The sequence below is a fragment of the Leucopleurus acutus genome (genome assembly GCF_964270905.1).
Source record: "Leucopleurus acutus genome assembly, chromosome: 11".
NCBI classification, from domain to species: domain Eukaryota; kingdom Metazoa; phylum Chordata; class Mammalia; order Artiodactyla; family Delphinidae; genus Leucopleurus; species Leucopleurus acutus.
Window position 1 is genome coordinate 19,559,085 of NC_139152.1, and position 17,567 is coordinate 19,576,651.

The window sequence follows — 17,567 nt, forward strand, 5'->3', positions numbered from 1 at the left end:
ATGAGTGCTTTCAGAAAGGGAATTTTCAGAAAGGGAAACAAATTTTGGCAAAACGCATGCCACAAGCAAGTGGTAGAGACGGGCTATCCCTGGCAGCTTTGCTTCTCATCATTGCAAATTTCCACAGAAGAAAAATATGGAGGTTATAGAGCCCTCAGTCTTCGTTTCTCCACGCAGTATGAAGGGTGAAATTCGACTTGAACACCAAATCGTTACCCTCCCTCACTTCCACCTTGATCACACGTGGCTCTCGAGCCTACTGTAAAAAGTTCTCCCTGCCACCGACGTCTAACTGAAAACCTTTCTGCTTTGGTTTCCCTGCACCTCCCCCATTAAGAACATTTCCAGGCACATATTAAACATTAAAGAATAGAGAAAATGAAACCTTTCTCTACAATAATTTCCTTTCCGTGTAGGATAAAAATTACCATCAGCTTGCCTCCTCTAAAACATCGCGACACAGTCGGGCCTGTGACAGAGCCACCGTGTGCAAGATTCTCATGGCACGTGGGTGACACGTCATGATCAGGCTGAAAGTAACTTTTATTTTGGAGCTCATTTCAGTCAGGTCACCTGAAAATGAGAAACAAAATCTATTTCTTAATTGGAAGTCCATATGAAATTATGATTTCTGACCTGGATCTGTTGCTGAAGCAAATTGATTTTGTGTTGTTGCTGCAGAAGCTGCTGCTGTTGTCTTGCAATCTGCGGAGAAATGGCACATGAAAAATTTAAGAGTATATTACAGTCCCAGGGGGAAATTACCAATGTTCTGTGTCTCAAAGTTTGATGTGACACTGATTAAGCTTATGAAGATAGATGTGCCTGCGCCCCTACAGGACCAGCGATTCATCCTTAAGTAGGATCAGACAAGATATTTAGACTTAGGAACAGTTATGCTTCTTTTGGAAAACGAAGCTTAAGACACAACAACAGTGGTCCAATCCAGTGTGAAATGCTGGAGTTTCCAAAATCCCTCTTCCTGGCAGTATGTTAAGGAGGTACTACCTCTGACGTTTTCAGCCCTTGGAAAAGAAAGAGAATATTTCACAAACAGGAGGGTGTGTGCCAAAGAGTTCAGAGCAGGACAAGGTACTGTAAGATGCTCTATTCCTTAGTGAGGTTCTGGTATGCTTTTGTGTCTTGGTAAACACTGTCATTTCTGCCTCTCACAAACTGACTGCCGAGTCCTCAACACATTCAATTCTGGTCTCTACTAACAGGATTCTTAATAAAGTCACCAGTCACTTCCAATTTTTTAAATTCTGAAGTGTTTTCTCGTCCTCACTGCTTGACTTTTCATCAGAATTCAATACTCAAGCGCTTTCCCTTGATCCTGAACTTTCTCCCTTGGCTTCTATGACATCACATTTTCCCTGTTTTGCTGCTACCTCTGAGTCTGATTCTTCTCAGTTACTGTCAATGGCTCTCTCCCGTCACACAATGTTGTGGGCTCACTTTAGACTCTATTCCTTTCCCTCTATACCTACATCCACACGTATGCCAAGTGATCACAAATTTGTTTCTCTAGCCTGGATCTTTGCTTTAAGCTTTAGACCCATTTACCCAACAACATTCTCAAAGGCACTACAAATTCAACAGATTCAAAACTAAACTCAGGAGTGAGCCCTCAGTGTGTTCATCCTAAGTGTTAAGCCAGACGAGCACAACTGCCCCCTGTTTTTCGCTCTCATAACATCCTCTACCACTTGATACTATACCACATGCTATGATGTTATATTTATTTTTGTTTTTGCTTTAATTAACAGGTTTCTGTCTCCTAGGTAGAAATTCATAAATACGGTGAAGTTAGGGGTCACGTAGATTTTGCTCTCACCATTTGCGCAAAGCCTGAAGCAAAAAGAGTACAGAGTGAACACTTGATGAAGAGTGCATGAGTGAAGAGACAAGAAGAAAATTCTAAACACTTCATGAGATAGGGCAGGAAACCTTCTCACAAGAATGTAACTTCGCATGAAACTTATAGTTGCCTTATAAACACGCTCTAATTCTTATTCTCAATGCTATGGTCACTATCGTTTTCATTAGGAAAGTATATCCCTTAACCTCTGTATCAGAAAGCAAAAAATTCAGGAAAAAATTTATGCAGAGTCCATTACTATGAATGAAAGTAGAGAACCTATATGATGAGGTTGGATCTACATGGCTGCACAATGAACTTTTTATTTCCCCTATGTACGCTGGTACAATTATAATTATTTTAATGCTTTTGTTTTATCTTAGGAATACAGCCTAAAGAAATTCCTTTTCCTCTCTTTGAAGAAAAGTCGGAAAGGAAAAGGTAGAAAACGAAATACCACTCTCTTCCTTAAGTCCAGTTCTTTCCTCCCACATATCAATATTTCAGCTGATATTTAAATCCTTTTATAGGTGCCTTAAGATTTTATTAAGAAACTAACCACCTCATAGCCCTCCACACTTCCTCCTGTTCTAAGTCACTGCTGCCTCTTGCCTGGATTGCTGTGATAGCGTCCTATCTTCTCTTTCTGCCTCTGCCCTCGCTCCCTGCAGCCTACTATAAACCAGCACCAAGAGAGATCCTTTTAAAATATAAGTTGTGTTGTGTTATTCCTCTTTTCAAAACCCTCTGTCTCGCTCAGAGTAAAAGCCAGTTTCCACATGATGCCTGCAAGGCCCTGTATGAGCTGGCCTCCTGCTATCTCTCTGACATCATCTCTCTCTCTTCCCTTTGCCACTCCGCTTTCCTGTCTGTTGAACACACCAAGGGTACTCCTGCCTCTGGGCCTTTGCACTTGCTTTCCCCTCCATCTGGAACACTCTTTTCCTAGATAACTACATTGGTCACTCCCTCACCTCCTACAAGTCTCTGCTCAGCTGTTACCCTATCAATGAGGCCTTCCCTGAGCAGTCTTTTTTTTTTTTTTTTTTGGCTGCGTTTGGTCTTCATTGCTGCACATGGGCTTCTCTAGTTGTGGCGAGCGGGGGCTACCCTTTGTTGCAGTGCGTGGGCTTCTCATTGCGGTGGCTTCTCTTGTTGCAGAGCATGGGCTCTAAGCATGTGGGCTTCAGTAGTTGTGGCACACGGGCTTAGTTGTTCCGCAGCATGTGGGATCTTCCTGGACCAGGGCTCGAACCCGTGTCCCCTGCATTGGCAAGCAGATTCTTAACTACTGCGCCACCAGGGAAGCCCTGAGCAGTCATTTTAAAAGAGCCTATCTCTCTACCTGGCACCCTCATCCCTATTTTTCTGCTTCATTTTCAACATATATTTTACTTATTTATTGTCTATCTCTTCCCAACTAGAATTCAATACATGAGGTATTTTGGTCTGTTTTATTCCTTGCTGTAACCTATTAACTAAAACAGAAGCTGGCATCAAATTGGTGCTCAACAGAAAGTTGTTGAAAAGATGAATGTGGAATGGAGCACAGAGTAGGGACACAGTGTACTGACTAGGGAGTGTTGGGAGTAGGGTCAGAAAAGGAGTTCTCAAGGTGAGAGAAACCTAACCTGAGTCTTAAGGAATAAATACTAAATGTCCTTCAGAAATATCCCTGTGTCCCGATGAAAAGATCAGTGACTACCAGAGTGGTGATGCTGTGTGCCAGCACTGCACGGCGGAGAGGATCTGGGAGAGCAGAACGGGCTCCAGGAACCTGACAGGTAGCTCTCAGGAGGGATCTTCTCTCAGGCTGTATAGGCAGCATTGCCTGGCAGCGCTCCAAAACAGCGGAGAATTTCTGGAAGAACCTAAGGATTTCTGAAGTTCTAAGGAGAACGTCAGAGTAAGTAAAAAATTCTAGAATCTGTTGATGATATTTGAGGATGGGCCAGAGTGTGAAAGAGAAAGTCAGGAACCTTGCTCTCCATTAGTAATTGCTCAGATTTTTTAGGACAAGCATGCCCTCAGGCCCATCGAAGTATGGATTCTCTACAAAGAAATATCCCCATCTGAGTTCCAGTTTCAGAGGCTCCTAGGATCTTCTGAATTCAGACGTCTGAAGGTATCGAGGGTTATGAACAAGAAACGAGTGGTGTTCTTCTAGACTGTCATGGGCAATCATTCTGAGCTGTTTCATCACAGGGGTAGAGCAAGAGGAATAAGGGCCATCTCCAATAACAGGCTAAATATATACTTAAGGAAGATGGTGACGCATTTCATTAAAAATAAAAATATCATCTTTCAAGCAGAGATGAACCATCAAGTAGAGAAAAGTAAACAGAAGGAAAGGAGGGCTCCTCAAATGTAATCTGAATGTTCCTCCACCTCTTTCAACTCTGCTGGTTTACACTTTGACAGCTGTCTAGAAGGTTTTGCAGTATTTGTGTAGATACAAAAGTACCCTTGACTAAATAACAGCCCTCCTCCACTTAAGACGGTGAGTGCACTAAACGCAGAACATGGGACGGTAAACTAAGTTAGTCCTAGAAAAGATGTACCATCTTTATATGTAAGCTCACCCTATGACACCTTCTGTCTTTCCTTCCCATGACTACCAAGCCTCTTTTAAGTAATACTTCTTATGCATTACCTCCATTTCCCCACTACGCATTGTTCTTCTACATGTCGATTCTTATTATCTGATTTCTGCTACTAAAGCTCCAGAGAAGCCCCATGCTCAAAGGCTGACAGTGAGAATCTAAATGACTATCTAGTAGCTTCTTGCTTCTGGATATGGTCGTTTTCCTCTCCCTACCGGCTATACGCCAGCATCTCCCAAGGATCTCTCTTCCCTTAATTCCTTTCCATTTTCTCATGATATCACCACTACTCTCATTTAAGGCCTATAAACCTGTCATTCCTCTGCATGAAACACCTTGGCCCTAGATATTAATACCGCTGCCTCTCATAGGTCATTTAGATCTGAGCTTAACTGGCAGATCCAACCACCCAAACTAAGATGGCAAAACCCAAACTTGCCATATTAATCAATATTTATTAAATTACTCTCATGACACTTTTTCAAATTACTTATCACTCTCTGAAGTTATTTTGGTAATTTTTCTTTTCCTTTGTTAATTGTCTCTCTTTCCACTAGAAATTAGGGGCTTTGTCTTTCTGGTTAATTGAGGTAACTTCAGTAGTTAGCACAGTGCCTGGCACACAAGAAGCACTTGATTACTATTTTTTGAATAAATGAATGAAACTGACTTTCTCCAGGGGTTTAAACTACCATCTCTATGTAGATAATCTAGGAAATGAGGCTCAGCCCTCTCTTCCAAACTGTTAATTGATATTTCTATTCTCTCACATACTTTCAGATGGACAACCTGACGACAGCTCTAATTCCGCATAATAAAACCACCTGCTTTTCCAAATCTGCCCTCCTCTTGACCTTCCCTGTTACCCAGGCTCAACGCTTTTCCTCGCTCTTTAGCCCACTTAAAACATTCAACTGACCATAATTCTTCCACCTATTTATCCCTTCTTTCTCTTTCTCCATGGTCATTACCCTATCTGGTTTAGAGTCTCACACCTTATTTAGATGATCATAATAGCCTCCTAACCAAACCTCTTGTCCCATGATTGGAAATTGACTTCACTTGTTGAATCCTACCTAGCCTTCCAAGTTCACACCAAACACATTGAATGAAATCTTTCCTAATGTCCCTGACTGGAAATGGTCTCTTGACTCTCCACGGTTCTTTTTGGTACTGGGCTCATGAATTTCACCTCGATTATAATCACTTCCAAGTTATGTACCACTAAAATAGTTAATAAGCTTTTTCAGATGAGTTTTTTGCTCGCTTTGGTGTTTTGCCTTTTCATTTACTTAGGCAAGGCAGGGGGGAGAAGCTTTTACTGATCTTTGTTTGCCTCCAAGAGTGACCTATATGCTGCAGGCAGAACGATACCTGAGGAATCTGACTGTGTTCTCTAGTTCTCACTCACCTGTTCTTGCTGCTGCTTGGCCAGCTCCATTTGCTGGCGCTGTTTCTCAATCTGAGAGGCAGCCAGTTTCTTCTGCTCATCATGGGCAGCCAACAGCTGCTCTCGCAGACTGGTTAGCTGATTGATCATCCCCATGAGCTGTCTCTCCTTCTCAGCGAGGCTTTCGGGAGTCCCTGAAAATAAGATGGCAATAAAACATGTAAGAAAAGAGAAATAAGAAGAGAGTGGTTTTTCGATGACAGTGATTCTGGTGTGTAGAGAATTATTACATGAATAAGGTTTGACACACAAACATATACTTACCTTCTTTTAGATTATAACTCAAAAAGTAAAAAGTGATGGCTCTTTACTCATTACAAAATAGGATGAACAAATATTTTGATTGTTTTTATTTATGATGAGTAATAATCTGTAGCTGTTTCCCCCCTTTTATAAGTAAATAAAAAACTGTTGGCTGAGCATTTATTATTCTTAATGTTCTAAGCTGGGGTTTGATGGAAATAAAAAGAGGCTTAAAACACAGTTCTTGGCCTTAAGTAGTTTTTTTTTTTTTTTTTTTTTTTTTTTTTGCGGTACACGGGCCTCTCGCTGTTGTGGCCTCTACCGTTGCAGAGCACAGGCTCCGGACGCGCAGGCTCAGCGGCCATGGCTCACGGGCCCAGCCGCTCTGTGGCATGTGGGATCCTCCTGGACCGGGTCACGAACCCGTGTCCCCTGCATCGGCAGGCGGACTCTCAACCACTGCGCCACCTGGGAAGCCCCGTAAGTAGTTTTTTTTTTTTTTTTAATCAAAGAGGCAAGACAAAACATGAAAATTTAATAACGACAATTATTAAGAGATCAAGGGTATTATTATCAGCAATACGATTCTTCTTTTCTTAAAAAGAGAATCTTGAAGAATCAGAATTAAGGAATTCTACATTGAAAAAGGAAAACTCTATTAGTTAATCAAGTTTTAGACTGTTTTCTCATATGCCACTCAGAAGCTTTCTTCAAAAATAGAATATAGCTAGCAGAAAAAATATTCAAGTTTGAGAATATAAATTTATGCTCTCATGAAATAATGAAATGTAGTTGGAAAACTAACTGATCACATTATGGCCACCCAAGATTACAGTTAAATCCAAGATTATAGTCGTTAGCACCATATGTTGTATCATTATTGACATAGTTATTTATTTATTGAATCTCCCAGTAGAGTATAAACTCCATGATAGCAGAATTCTAGCTCTTTTGGTTTAATACTATGTCCCCAGAGTAATGCCTAGCACAGAGTAGGCACCCCATAACCTTTTATTAAATGAATTAAATAAATAAACTTCTTAAGATGAGAGAAGAGTCCTTAATTGAGTGATAATGTATGATTCTATGCAAATAGATAAATAACCCTTATTAGGATTACTTAAGGATGCTTTCAAATACATTTGAAATAACAAGAAAAAATCTTTGGAAGCTTATATTTTCCCAATATTGTCCTATTCTACCAAAATGCAATAGATATATGGCTTGAAGTTACAATCAAAATCACAGTAAATCTTTGGGAGTTTTGATATAACTAAAGGAAAAGTAAAAGGAAGGAAGAGTCACTCAGGAAAGGAAAAGTCCTAGAATTTTGATGCTGAAAGTAAACTAGAGATTATGTTTCTTCCCTCAAAAAAATTACTACACATTTAATTCAAAGCAACAGTCAATCTTTGCCAGGATGTTTTTTTTTTCTTTTATTGTTGGTGTTCCTCAGATTATCAATGTTATAATTTGGACAGGACTCGAATTGCTTTGATTTTTTTTTTTATGGAAATGTTGTTGCTTTCAACTGGTAATCCACCTGAAGGATCTAAAAGTCATTCCTTACGTTGCCTTTAAAAATTCTGCCTAATGAAAGTGCCTCAAGCAGCCGCATAACACAGGGAAATCAGCTTGGTGCTTTGTGACCACCTAGAGGGGTGGGATTGGGAGGGTGGGAGGGAGAGGCAAGAGGGTGGGGATATGGGGATATATGTATGCATATAGCTGATTCACTTTGTTATACAGCAGCAACTAACACACCAATGTAAAGCAATTATACTCCAACAAAGGTGTAAAAAATAATAATAATAAAAAAAAATTGGAAAAAAAAAAAAAAGAAAATGCCTCTACTAGAGTGTAAGCTCCAGAAGGGCAGAAATCTGTCTACTCCATTTGCTACCATTACATCTCCAGAACATAGCACATGGCAAGACAGATAGCAGTATTTGTTGAATGAACTGAAAATATAATGAACAGAAACAAATTTAAGTTATTCTAAATTTACAACTAACGCTTTTCTCAATGGCAGTCTTATCCAACTAGAGTAAAAGTCAGACCCCCTCATCAGAAGGTATGAATGGCATTATTCTATTTCATCAAAGGAATATTTAAGTTATCTAACTTACAAACATCTGTGCATTGGTCTTTTTCATTGACAACAAATGCAATCAAACTTTGATAAAATTTAGTTATATATCCTTTACTGCAATATAGATACTCTTAGAAGTTGAAATCTATTAAAATTACATAAGGAATGCAATCATGTATTACATGACAGTATAAATTGATATTCTAGTGTACACTGCTAATACGATAAATATTCTTACCTTCTTTCCGATTTCTGTAATTTATTTTGAAAAAATAGTTCAATTCTTTTTGCTTCAATATCTTAAAAGGTGGACTTTGGCTTGGCTTTTAATATATATGTACTATGGAAAGCTATCAGGTTTTTTTTTTCTGGCTGCACCGCCTGACTTGCGGGAGTTCCCTGGCAGTGAAAGCACCAAGTCTTCACCACTGGACTGCCAGGAAATTCCCGTGAAAGCTATCAGTTTTAAGGGCGACTATCAGAATGAAATGGAACAACTGAAAAGTAGCTATGGTCTTTACCATTGTTACCCCATGGCTGGATATTTTGTTTCTGGGACGTTAGGAACGAGACGTGTGCGTTATCATTTGTACAGTGAGAGCAAGGGTCGTTCTTACCTTTTTTAAAAAGTATGGTTCTATACAATTTCTTACGACAAATGTCTACCTTTTAATGGAGATTGTAATTTTATAACCTTTTCCCAAGATTATTCCATCTGCTTACTTGGGTATTGTACTTCAAATGTAAAAAACAGCTTTGTTTTGTTTTGTTTTTAATATCACATTCAATTTACTGCACTTAGAGACTGGAATGTAGCCAATAATAGCCATCTCGAAACATGGCATTTCTTGGTCATCCATTCATCAAATACGTACTGGGTTCCAAACTTTGGGCCTAGAGTAAGCTAGATAGTCTACAAGGAAAGTTCACCATGGACGCAGGCTAACGATGGGTGCATCTCAGAGGGACTCTTCATCTAGCTGTGGTGGGTCTGAATACGTTTTCATGTTTTAAAGGATTTTAGAGATCACCCATTCCAACTTTACTAAGACGGACTACCAAGCATCATGTAGAGAGCACAGGCTTTGAAGGCAGACAGAATTAGAGTCACATCTTGACCCTGTCACAACTAAAGCACGTGGTTTGGGATAATTAATCTCTCTCTCTGAGACTCAATTTCTTCCTACATAAAATAGGAATAAAATGACTTTGTTACAATAATTTTGTAAAGGATGTTAGCAAAGTGGCTGTACATAAACAGCCATGTAATCAATGCGACTGTTTTTAAATGAGGGGATGAGGAAATAAACCAAAAGAGGTAACCTCGCTTCCACAAGTCTTTGAGAGAATCAGGGCAACAAGACACCAAATCTTTTTAACTACATCATGCTTCCCTAGTAAGAGAAATGTTAATTTAAAAGAGGAAAAGGTTTTAGGTAAATTCTATTATCCAATGATCTGGATAGCATAAGCTTTGGAGACCACATCTACAAGAAAAAACAATGGTTTTATAATTATTTTAATTTTAGGATCTTCATAACCCTCGGACAGATGAATACTTGTTAAATGAATGAATGTATTTTTAAATGAGAAAAATGTTGAGGAGAGAATATTTTTATTTTCAAATATAAACCCTAGATTAAATATGCAAGAGTATCTGCTTAAAATATGCATTATTAAGTGCCTGCTGTAACAGGTATATATAACTTCTCTTTTGTTTGTTTGTTTTGTTTTTTTTGCGGTACGCGGGCCTCTCACTGTTGTGGCCTCTCCCGTTGCGGAGCACAGGCTCAGCGGCCATGGCTCACGGGCCCAGCCGCTCAGCGGCACGTGGGATCCTCCCAGACTGGGGCACGAACCCGTGTCCCCTGCATCGGCAGGCAGACTCTCAACCACTGCGCCACCAGGGAAGCCCTATAACTTCTTAACTGGTGAACTGGATTATCAATATACAAATCAATGACAGCCAGTGGCTGACTGGTCTCTTCCCATCGCTTGCTGTGTTTATACACTGGCATGAGGACTCTGGCTTCCCAAGACAGAGCAAGTAACTGATTTGCAGAAAACATAAAGTCGCTTTCTGCTTTTATAGACACTGCCAAACTTATTTTAAAAATTTATATTCTGTGCCCCAGTAGTCTTTCTTCAGTTCTTATGAAATAGTTTTTACAAAAAGTGAAAACATTACTCATAAGCAACTACAAGGAACTATAAAACAAGCTTAGTAGATTAAAAACATTAAACATCTACTTTATTTAGAAGTAAATGACTATATGTTATGTACCTTCCTTACGGCTGACTCTTATGTTAAACAAATTCCAGATACAACAGTTCCCTCAGAAAATAATCAACATTTCCAACCCCTCTGAAAAAATGTGAAGAAATATATATATATATATAAAATGCACAAATGAAACAGTCACAAGGTAATTAGCAAACCATGTGTTTCTTAAATAGTTACTGGACTTTTAAAAGAATGGGTTTAAAACAGCTTTCAAAGTTATACAAACCCTTACATATCTAAATGCTGAGATTTTATTTTCCATGTTTTAAATTTATAAAAATCCAAGGATACCTCTTACTAGATTATTACCTGGGACCTGATTCCTGTTCTAAGCCTGCTTATTTTCAAATCGTCTGTTATTTAAACAGAATCATCTCTTTCAAGCCATATACTAAATCTACGTATCTCTTGCATCTCAAAACGTTATGTCACCTAAGAGGGGATCTACTTTCATCCTCGTGTTGAATCTACATAGCATGACTTTAATTCATGAGTTCTGAAAGACCATAGTATTGTGGAATGGAGTATTTACTTGAATCCATTATTGGCATTCTAGAGCTGTTTGGTGTTTGCCTTTATGTCCCATCTTCTAGAAAGAACAAAATTATAGCTTTCAAAAAGAGCCAATTTTTTATTATACCGACTACAACTGGCATTTTCCTTAATACCAGATATAATACTTTACTGGCCTAAATTAATGCATTCTGAGCAGGGTGGGAAGGGTCTACCTGGGATATCAATGGGAAAGAGACAAGGCTCTGAAGAATTCTTCAAACAAGGCAGGTAGAGAAACTGATCTAGGCTTTTCTGAGTGCCCTACTCAGAAACCTCTCAAACAATGCCCTGCTTTTATAACCTGAACAAAATAGAAATATTTTAAGAGGATTTTGCATGAAGATATTTTTGTTATAATTTTACAAATAAATTTAAGTCAGTAAAATACACATTTTGCAATGGCTTTGTTGAAAAACAGACGATCTGTTTAGATTAGTCAAAGCTGCCATGGATCCCCAGATACTGTCCTCAGGTGACGTGCCAATGCAATGACCTTCAGTGTAATGGAATTTCATGCTAGCTGAAACAATGTGTGATGCTACTGGCTGCCAACTTGAGTGCAGGCACTGTTTTTTCCCTTCTCAGTAACTATGAGGCTATAAAATGTATTTCTTCATCTTTCACACAACCATTACTCAGTGCTTTTGCTATAGATAAGGGCAAAGAAACCTCTGTAAATGGCCAGTTACACTATACGGCTGATGAGAGAAGAAGAAACAAATTATGTCTGTAGTCATCTAATCAGTTTATAATATATATTGACTGTTTGCTATCGGTAGACCTTTTTAGTCAAACTCTTTTGTTCTGGAAAACTGAATCCAGTGTACTTTTGTGTGTGTTTTTTTAGAGAATTGTTTCTAATGTAACTTTAAAACCTAATTACTTCACATTTCCAAAGTACCAGACCATAAAATGGTCTAAATTCTAATCTAACATGAAAAATAATTTTATGCTTTCAGAAATGGGTGACCTTTCCTAACTCACACTGTTTCTTGAAAAATGAGATTGACTTTAAGTGCGTATGACAACTCTTTATTGACAGCTAAACTATCCAGACCAAATGCTATTTATTTCTCCTCTTTTTAAAAGTTTATCATTTTCACTTTTTAAATAGTAATAGTAAGAAACACTTCGTTGAAATTTGCCAAGCTGTAAGTTTAATCTTTGTCCAAATGCGCTGAAAGTAATTCACTCACAGCAACTTGAAGCCAGCACTTAGGAACTGAGCTCTGCCCTTACTTGGCTGTGGTCTTAGATATTCAAGAATGGACACACACACACACACACACACACACACACACACACACACACACACACGCATGCATTCATTCACTCACTCATGTTTCCTGGAACTAATTAAAAGTTAAGTGAAAACTGACCAGTGTAAATGGAGGAGAAGAGTTTCAATCCACAAGAAGACTCAGTAAATGCTGTAAAGGCTGTAAACATCCTAATATATACAAAGGTTCTACTCAGATACATTGCTCTGAATTATCAGTAATAAATTATCTAATAATTGAATAAGTTCATATTTTCAGATTTTAAAAAAAGTCATGCTTATCCTTCCCTACCCTGACTGAAAACAGTCTACGCATACGTGAGACTTACACCTTTATCTGCCTCATAAAAAACAGAGGCCAAAGAGCTGGGCTATTGTTCTTGACTAACTTCGTCTGAGGTGGTATGAAAACCACATTCCTGGGCAGCACATAATCATAGGGTCTGACCGCCCCCCACCCAAGAACCATTAAGTCAAATTCATTTCCCCCCAGAGGGCAACACACTATTGTATCCTCTCCACTTTGGAGCCACCTATGAACAATGGATAGTAATTGCAACTGTCACGGGCAGTCAATAGGAAAAGGAACCCAGCGCTTTTTTCCTCCAGTTTTCTGCCAAACCTGATCCGAGCACCTAACAACCATGCCCCCAACAGAAGAAAGATCTACAGTTGCTTTTAAATGCATCAGAAAACAGCTTTTTGAACAGAACCAGAGGACAATAACTAAACTTGTGCTCTGAATGTGAAGCTTAAAAAACTCAAAATTAAAGACAGAAACTTCTTTTGTGACTGTACTGCAGCTTCCTGAACTAACCCCACAGGCAAGCCTGAAAGGACAGCTGAGCTTCTTTCCTCTAAGCTTATCATCACTGCTGTTGCTGCTTTTAAGTTAGACTTGTGAGGAAAAGGAGGGAGGGAAAAATGTTTGTCCTCCAATGGAATGAGATCACAAGGCTTGGAACAGGCGGTCTTCTCTGCTCTGCTCTCAGTTATTACCCAGGTCACAGGAGAATAAAGAACCTTGGAGAATACATCCTGCATCTCAGGTGCAAATGGGTTAAAATCCAACAAAACAGAGGACTTGCTGCCTCAGAAAATGAAACTTTTCTGTTCTCTTTAAACTCCGTCTTCAAGCTCTTTAAGGGATATTAATTATTACTTGTTTGAATTTCATTCCATTATAGGTTCTGGTTACTTAATTTGCTGATTAGCAGGAATTCATTCTCTCACCACCCATTCACACCTAATCATAGCCTGAATATATGTAAACTCCAAATATATGGATGAAAAGTGAGATACTCAAGCAAACATTTTATGGAAGTTTCCCAAACAGAGATGCCGACATCACGTAAGTCAAACATTTGAGAAGACTGATTTGTGCTTTGCCCTTCTCCAGGATGCTCTGATGTAGTAAAGCCGTAAGAGAGATGACTGCCTCTCAGTGGGAGAACACTTGCACGTACACACATATGCAAAAAAGTTATTTACACACAGATTTCTACATGTATGTCAATATAAATCTGGTGATATTTAAAATATATATTCAGCCTCTATCAAAAATATAGAGTAATATATAACAAAATATATTAATATTAATAAGTAGTTTTTCCTTAAAATTAATCCTTTAGAACTCAGATTCAAAAGTGTCCTATTGGCAACAAATAGAAAACCATAGATTGCCTGCTATGCTCTGAGAAAACACACTTTTTAATTAATTGAAAGCACCACTTGATTTTATTTTTATATGAGGAATTAAACCTTCTCCCTTTGTCATTCCTGGTTTTAAGAGGAGATTACGTATATTCATACTTCTAATATGTAGAATGTATAAAATCATCTCATACAGATTTAACCCTGCTGTAGATACATTTGTACTTATAAAGTAAGTCATTTAAAATTTAAAAAAAAAGATGAAAATCAAATACTGTTAAAGATATAGTGGGGTTATTCTGTTAAGAAAACATACTATTATAAGGCACAGAGAGAAAATAAGAACCACTGTACATCCCTTTTCAAGCTAGAAGGAAGAAACACCAAAGACAGAGCGCATGGGGGCAGAAGTACTTTATCACCACTAATATTTCTAAATATCAGATTCATTTCGGTACATTTTAGATCAAAATAATTGCAAACGTATTACCTTTTATTTCACCAAAGTTCCCTGATCCCATTGCAAGAAGCTTGTCTTTCCAGTCCTTTGATAGTAGCTTTTCAATACTGGGGGTTTCTAAGTAAAGAAATAAAAACAGGTAAGCAAATCAATGTGACTATCTTTATAACGAAGCTCATTAAAAGTCTATCTGCTAAAAAGAAGGCCATCCCTACCCTGGTCCCGGTTCATAATGACTTCATCAACAAACTGATAACAGGGGAGGAAAAAAAGAATGTGTTTTGTCACCTGCTGTTTCAAAATCATTAGCTTTTTCCTCTTGTGGAACAAAGCTGTACTAATTCTTTATGACAATGGGTACATATAAACCTGCAGTTCATTGTTTTCCAATTTGGTGAACAAATTCCTGCTATAATGGATGCTTGTCAATTTCAGGGTGTTAGTCTGCAGTCAAAAAATAATTATGTTGATAAAATGCAGAGTAAAAAAAAAAGGCAAAGAATTAGCTCTTAAATCTGCTACATGTAATTATGTCCCTCTGTGTGTTTACAATTACATCCACTTCATAATATGTGTTTAACATCGTGTGGTGGTTAGCACACTGTGGAAAGATTTGCCAGTACCGTGAACATATAAAAAAGAGTTGGTGTAAAAGAAGCTTTACAAAGATTGCAGAATCCAGACAAGTAAGTAATGCCTATAATGGAAACTTATTATTTGCTTATTTCAGATTTGTATCACACTCTTTTAAAATGTCCTCTATTAAGACAGGACACACAGATTTTAGAGAGCAGGGTTATGTGGTGGTCTGACATTTGTTTCTATATGTCACATGTTTTTGATCTCTCCTTTTGTGTTGAATTTTAATGTATAAGTAAATATAAATGCTAATAAAACTCTGAAACATCAAACTCAGTTCCAAATAATGTAATTTTATATTCTTGTCAGCATTTAGATGGGTACACAATTACAATGGCTTTCAATCCCACGATTAGCACTGCATTCAGTTAGAAAATGGTGTGTACTAAAAGATAAGTGTCCCAGTATGCTCCATCTAAATAACAATACCCACACTTATTATCTGGATCGAAGACACACACTGCCATTCTCCACATTGGTGTTTATGCGTATTTGTGTTTGTTCAGACATTTGTTTACCCCCTACTAGGAGCATAAAGGGAGTACATGTTAACTTATCAAAGGGACAGTCTGGCCTAGAGACCCTAAGATTATTAGAAAAGCGTTAATTTTCCCCACAATAAAATGCATTTTAAAGCGTCTTCAGCATCATCTTGGCTAATGCTATCTACTTTTCTCAGGCCCTCATCTTAAAGACATCAGCTATCAGAGTCACAAAGCCTGCGTGGAGTTTTCAACGAATGGGAGGTGAAATTTTCTTTGGAAAAACTGTGGCAGCGTGGATTGCTTCTTTTTCAGATGTCAAAAACTTGGGGAAAATAAAATAGTGAAAAGCTCTGAATGATTACTTCTTCACATAGCCTGTATGTATAGTGTGTACATACACACACACACCCCCCACAACTACTATGTGCACATTTACATGGAATGTGTGAAATGTTTTTTTTTCGTCTGTAACAAAATATATCTTTCTATTTTTTCACATTTAAGGAAAAAAGATCCTAAGGATTTTACTTTTTCTTAAAATATCCCTATTTCTATACCACATTGTTTTGAAAATGGTAATGACAATTCTGAGTAATAAAATGCATTAAATCTCTTCTTACTGTAATCAATATTTCTGTTCACTGAGGCTTTCCAAGTAACTTTAAAATACTTCTGCAGGGATAGCCAATGTTTCTACATTCGCAGTAAACACTTGGTGAGTGAAATCATTTTTTAAACCTTATCAGAGTAGGTCAAACAAATACCACTGTTTCTTTTTTCCAGCACTCTACAGAAATTCTTGAGTCGCATGTAAACAGGGTCCAACCAATATGGTATTTGCAGTAGAGTACCGTCAGTCATTAAAAGCTAACAAACCTTGCAAAGCAGGAATGCAGCAATAGAAATCCATTGTGCACTAACAATAGGCCCCTGAACCTCCCGGCACCAAAAGCAGACCATTTTACTTTTAAGGCTATTGTCTGCAAAGCCCATGACAAAGCTTTTCCCCTGCAGCTAGACAAAATATTCACTGTAGTGTGCTCATAAAGAAACAGAAGTCTTCTGTCTAAGTTGCAGAGTTAAAGAAACAGCCGCCAGATTTCTGAAACCTGCACAACATTCCTGGCCTCTTTATTAACTTGCATAAAGATAGGAGGCTCTCATACAAAGCCAGGTTTTTTCAAGTACCTGACTTTTAACATACACTACAGAAAAAAATGAATAACTTCTTTAAGACCAAGTAATTTGCAAGATGTAAAATCAGAAATATATCTAACTCAGGGTTGTCACGCCTGTGGATGAATAAAGACAATAATACTTGCAATTTGGATGAGGTTTAGACTCAGATTCAATAAACGTTTATTGGACAGCCTGTGTGCCAGGAGCTATGCTAGATGTTTTTACCTGTATTCTCCCATTTAATCAAAGCAAAACTCTGAAGACTCAGATTGTGTTATTGTATCCATCTTTCAGGTTAAGAAAAAGACCAAAGGAAGAAAAGGATTTGTTTGAGGTTTCACCGTATGTAATGGGCAGAGCTGAGTCTTGGACTAAGGTTTATTTTTTTCCCTACAAATTCCTAAGTCTCTTATTGATGACGATAACGATAGCTGCCATTTTGAGGGTTAAGTGAGAAACAGTGTACCAGGTCCTTTACATGTGGTATCTCAAACTTCTCATAATAATCCCCTGAATTAGATATTGGTATGTCTGTTTCCCCATTAAGAAACCAAAGCTTTGAGAAATATCGTGACTTGCCCAATACGGAGCTAAGTTCAACTTACTGGATCCCAAAGCCTTTGCTCTTTTTAGTACACACACATTACTGCATTTCACCTGCAAAACAGCCATGGACAGTCATAAATAACTATTTTATTAACTCCAGTGGATGGACGAAGTAAACATTTGAAAGGATAAATTGAATGTCCCAGGGTAACATGTACCTATGGGCAGCATGATGAGA

At 38.1% G+C, this 17,567-nt stretch overlaps 1 protein-coding gene across 16 annotated transcripts in view; it reads right to left on the reverse strand.

Annotated features, from left to right (window-relative positions):
- SOX5 (SRY-box transcription factor 5) overlaps positions 1-17,567 on the reverse strand; it is a 994,587-nt gene that overhangs the window by 202,528 nt on the left and 774,492 nt on the right. For all 16 annotated transcript variants that reach the window (XM_082849629.1, XM_082849640.1, XM_082849630.1 and 13 more), the window contains 3 exons: positions 14,511-14,597; positions 5,876-6,048; positions 637-705 (listed from right to left, as the gene is read on the reverse strand). In XM_082849629.1, coding sequence (XP_082705755.1) covers positions 637-705; positions 5,876-6,048; positions 14,511-14,597 — 329 coding nt within the window. The remainder of the gene's footprint in view (positions 1-636; positions 706-5,875; positions 6,049-14,510; positions 14,598-17,567) is intronic.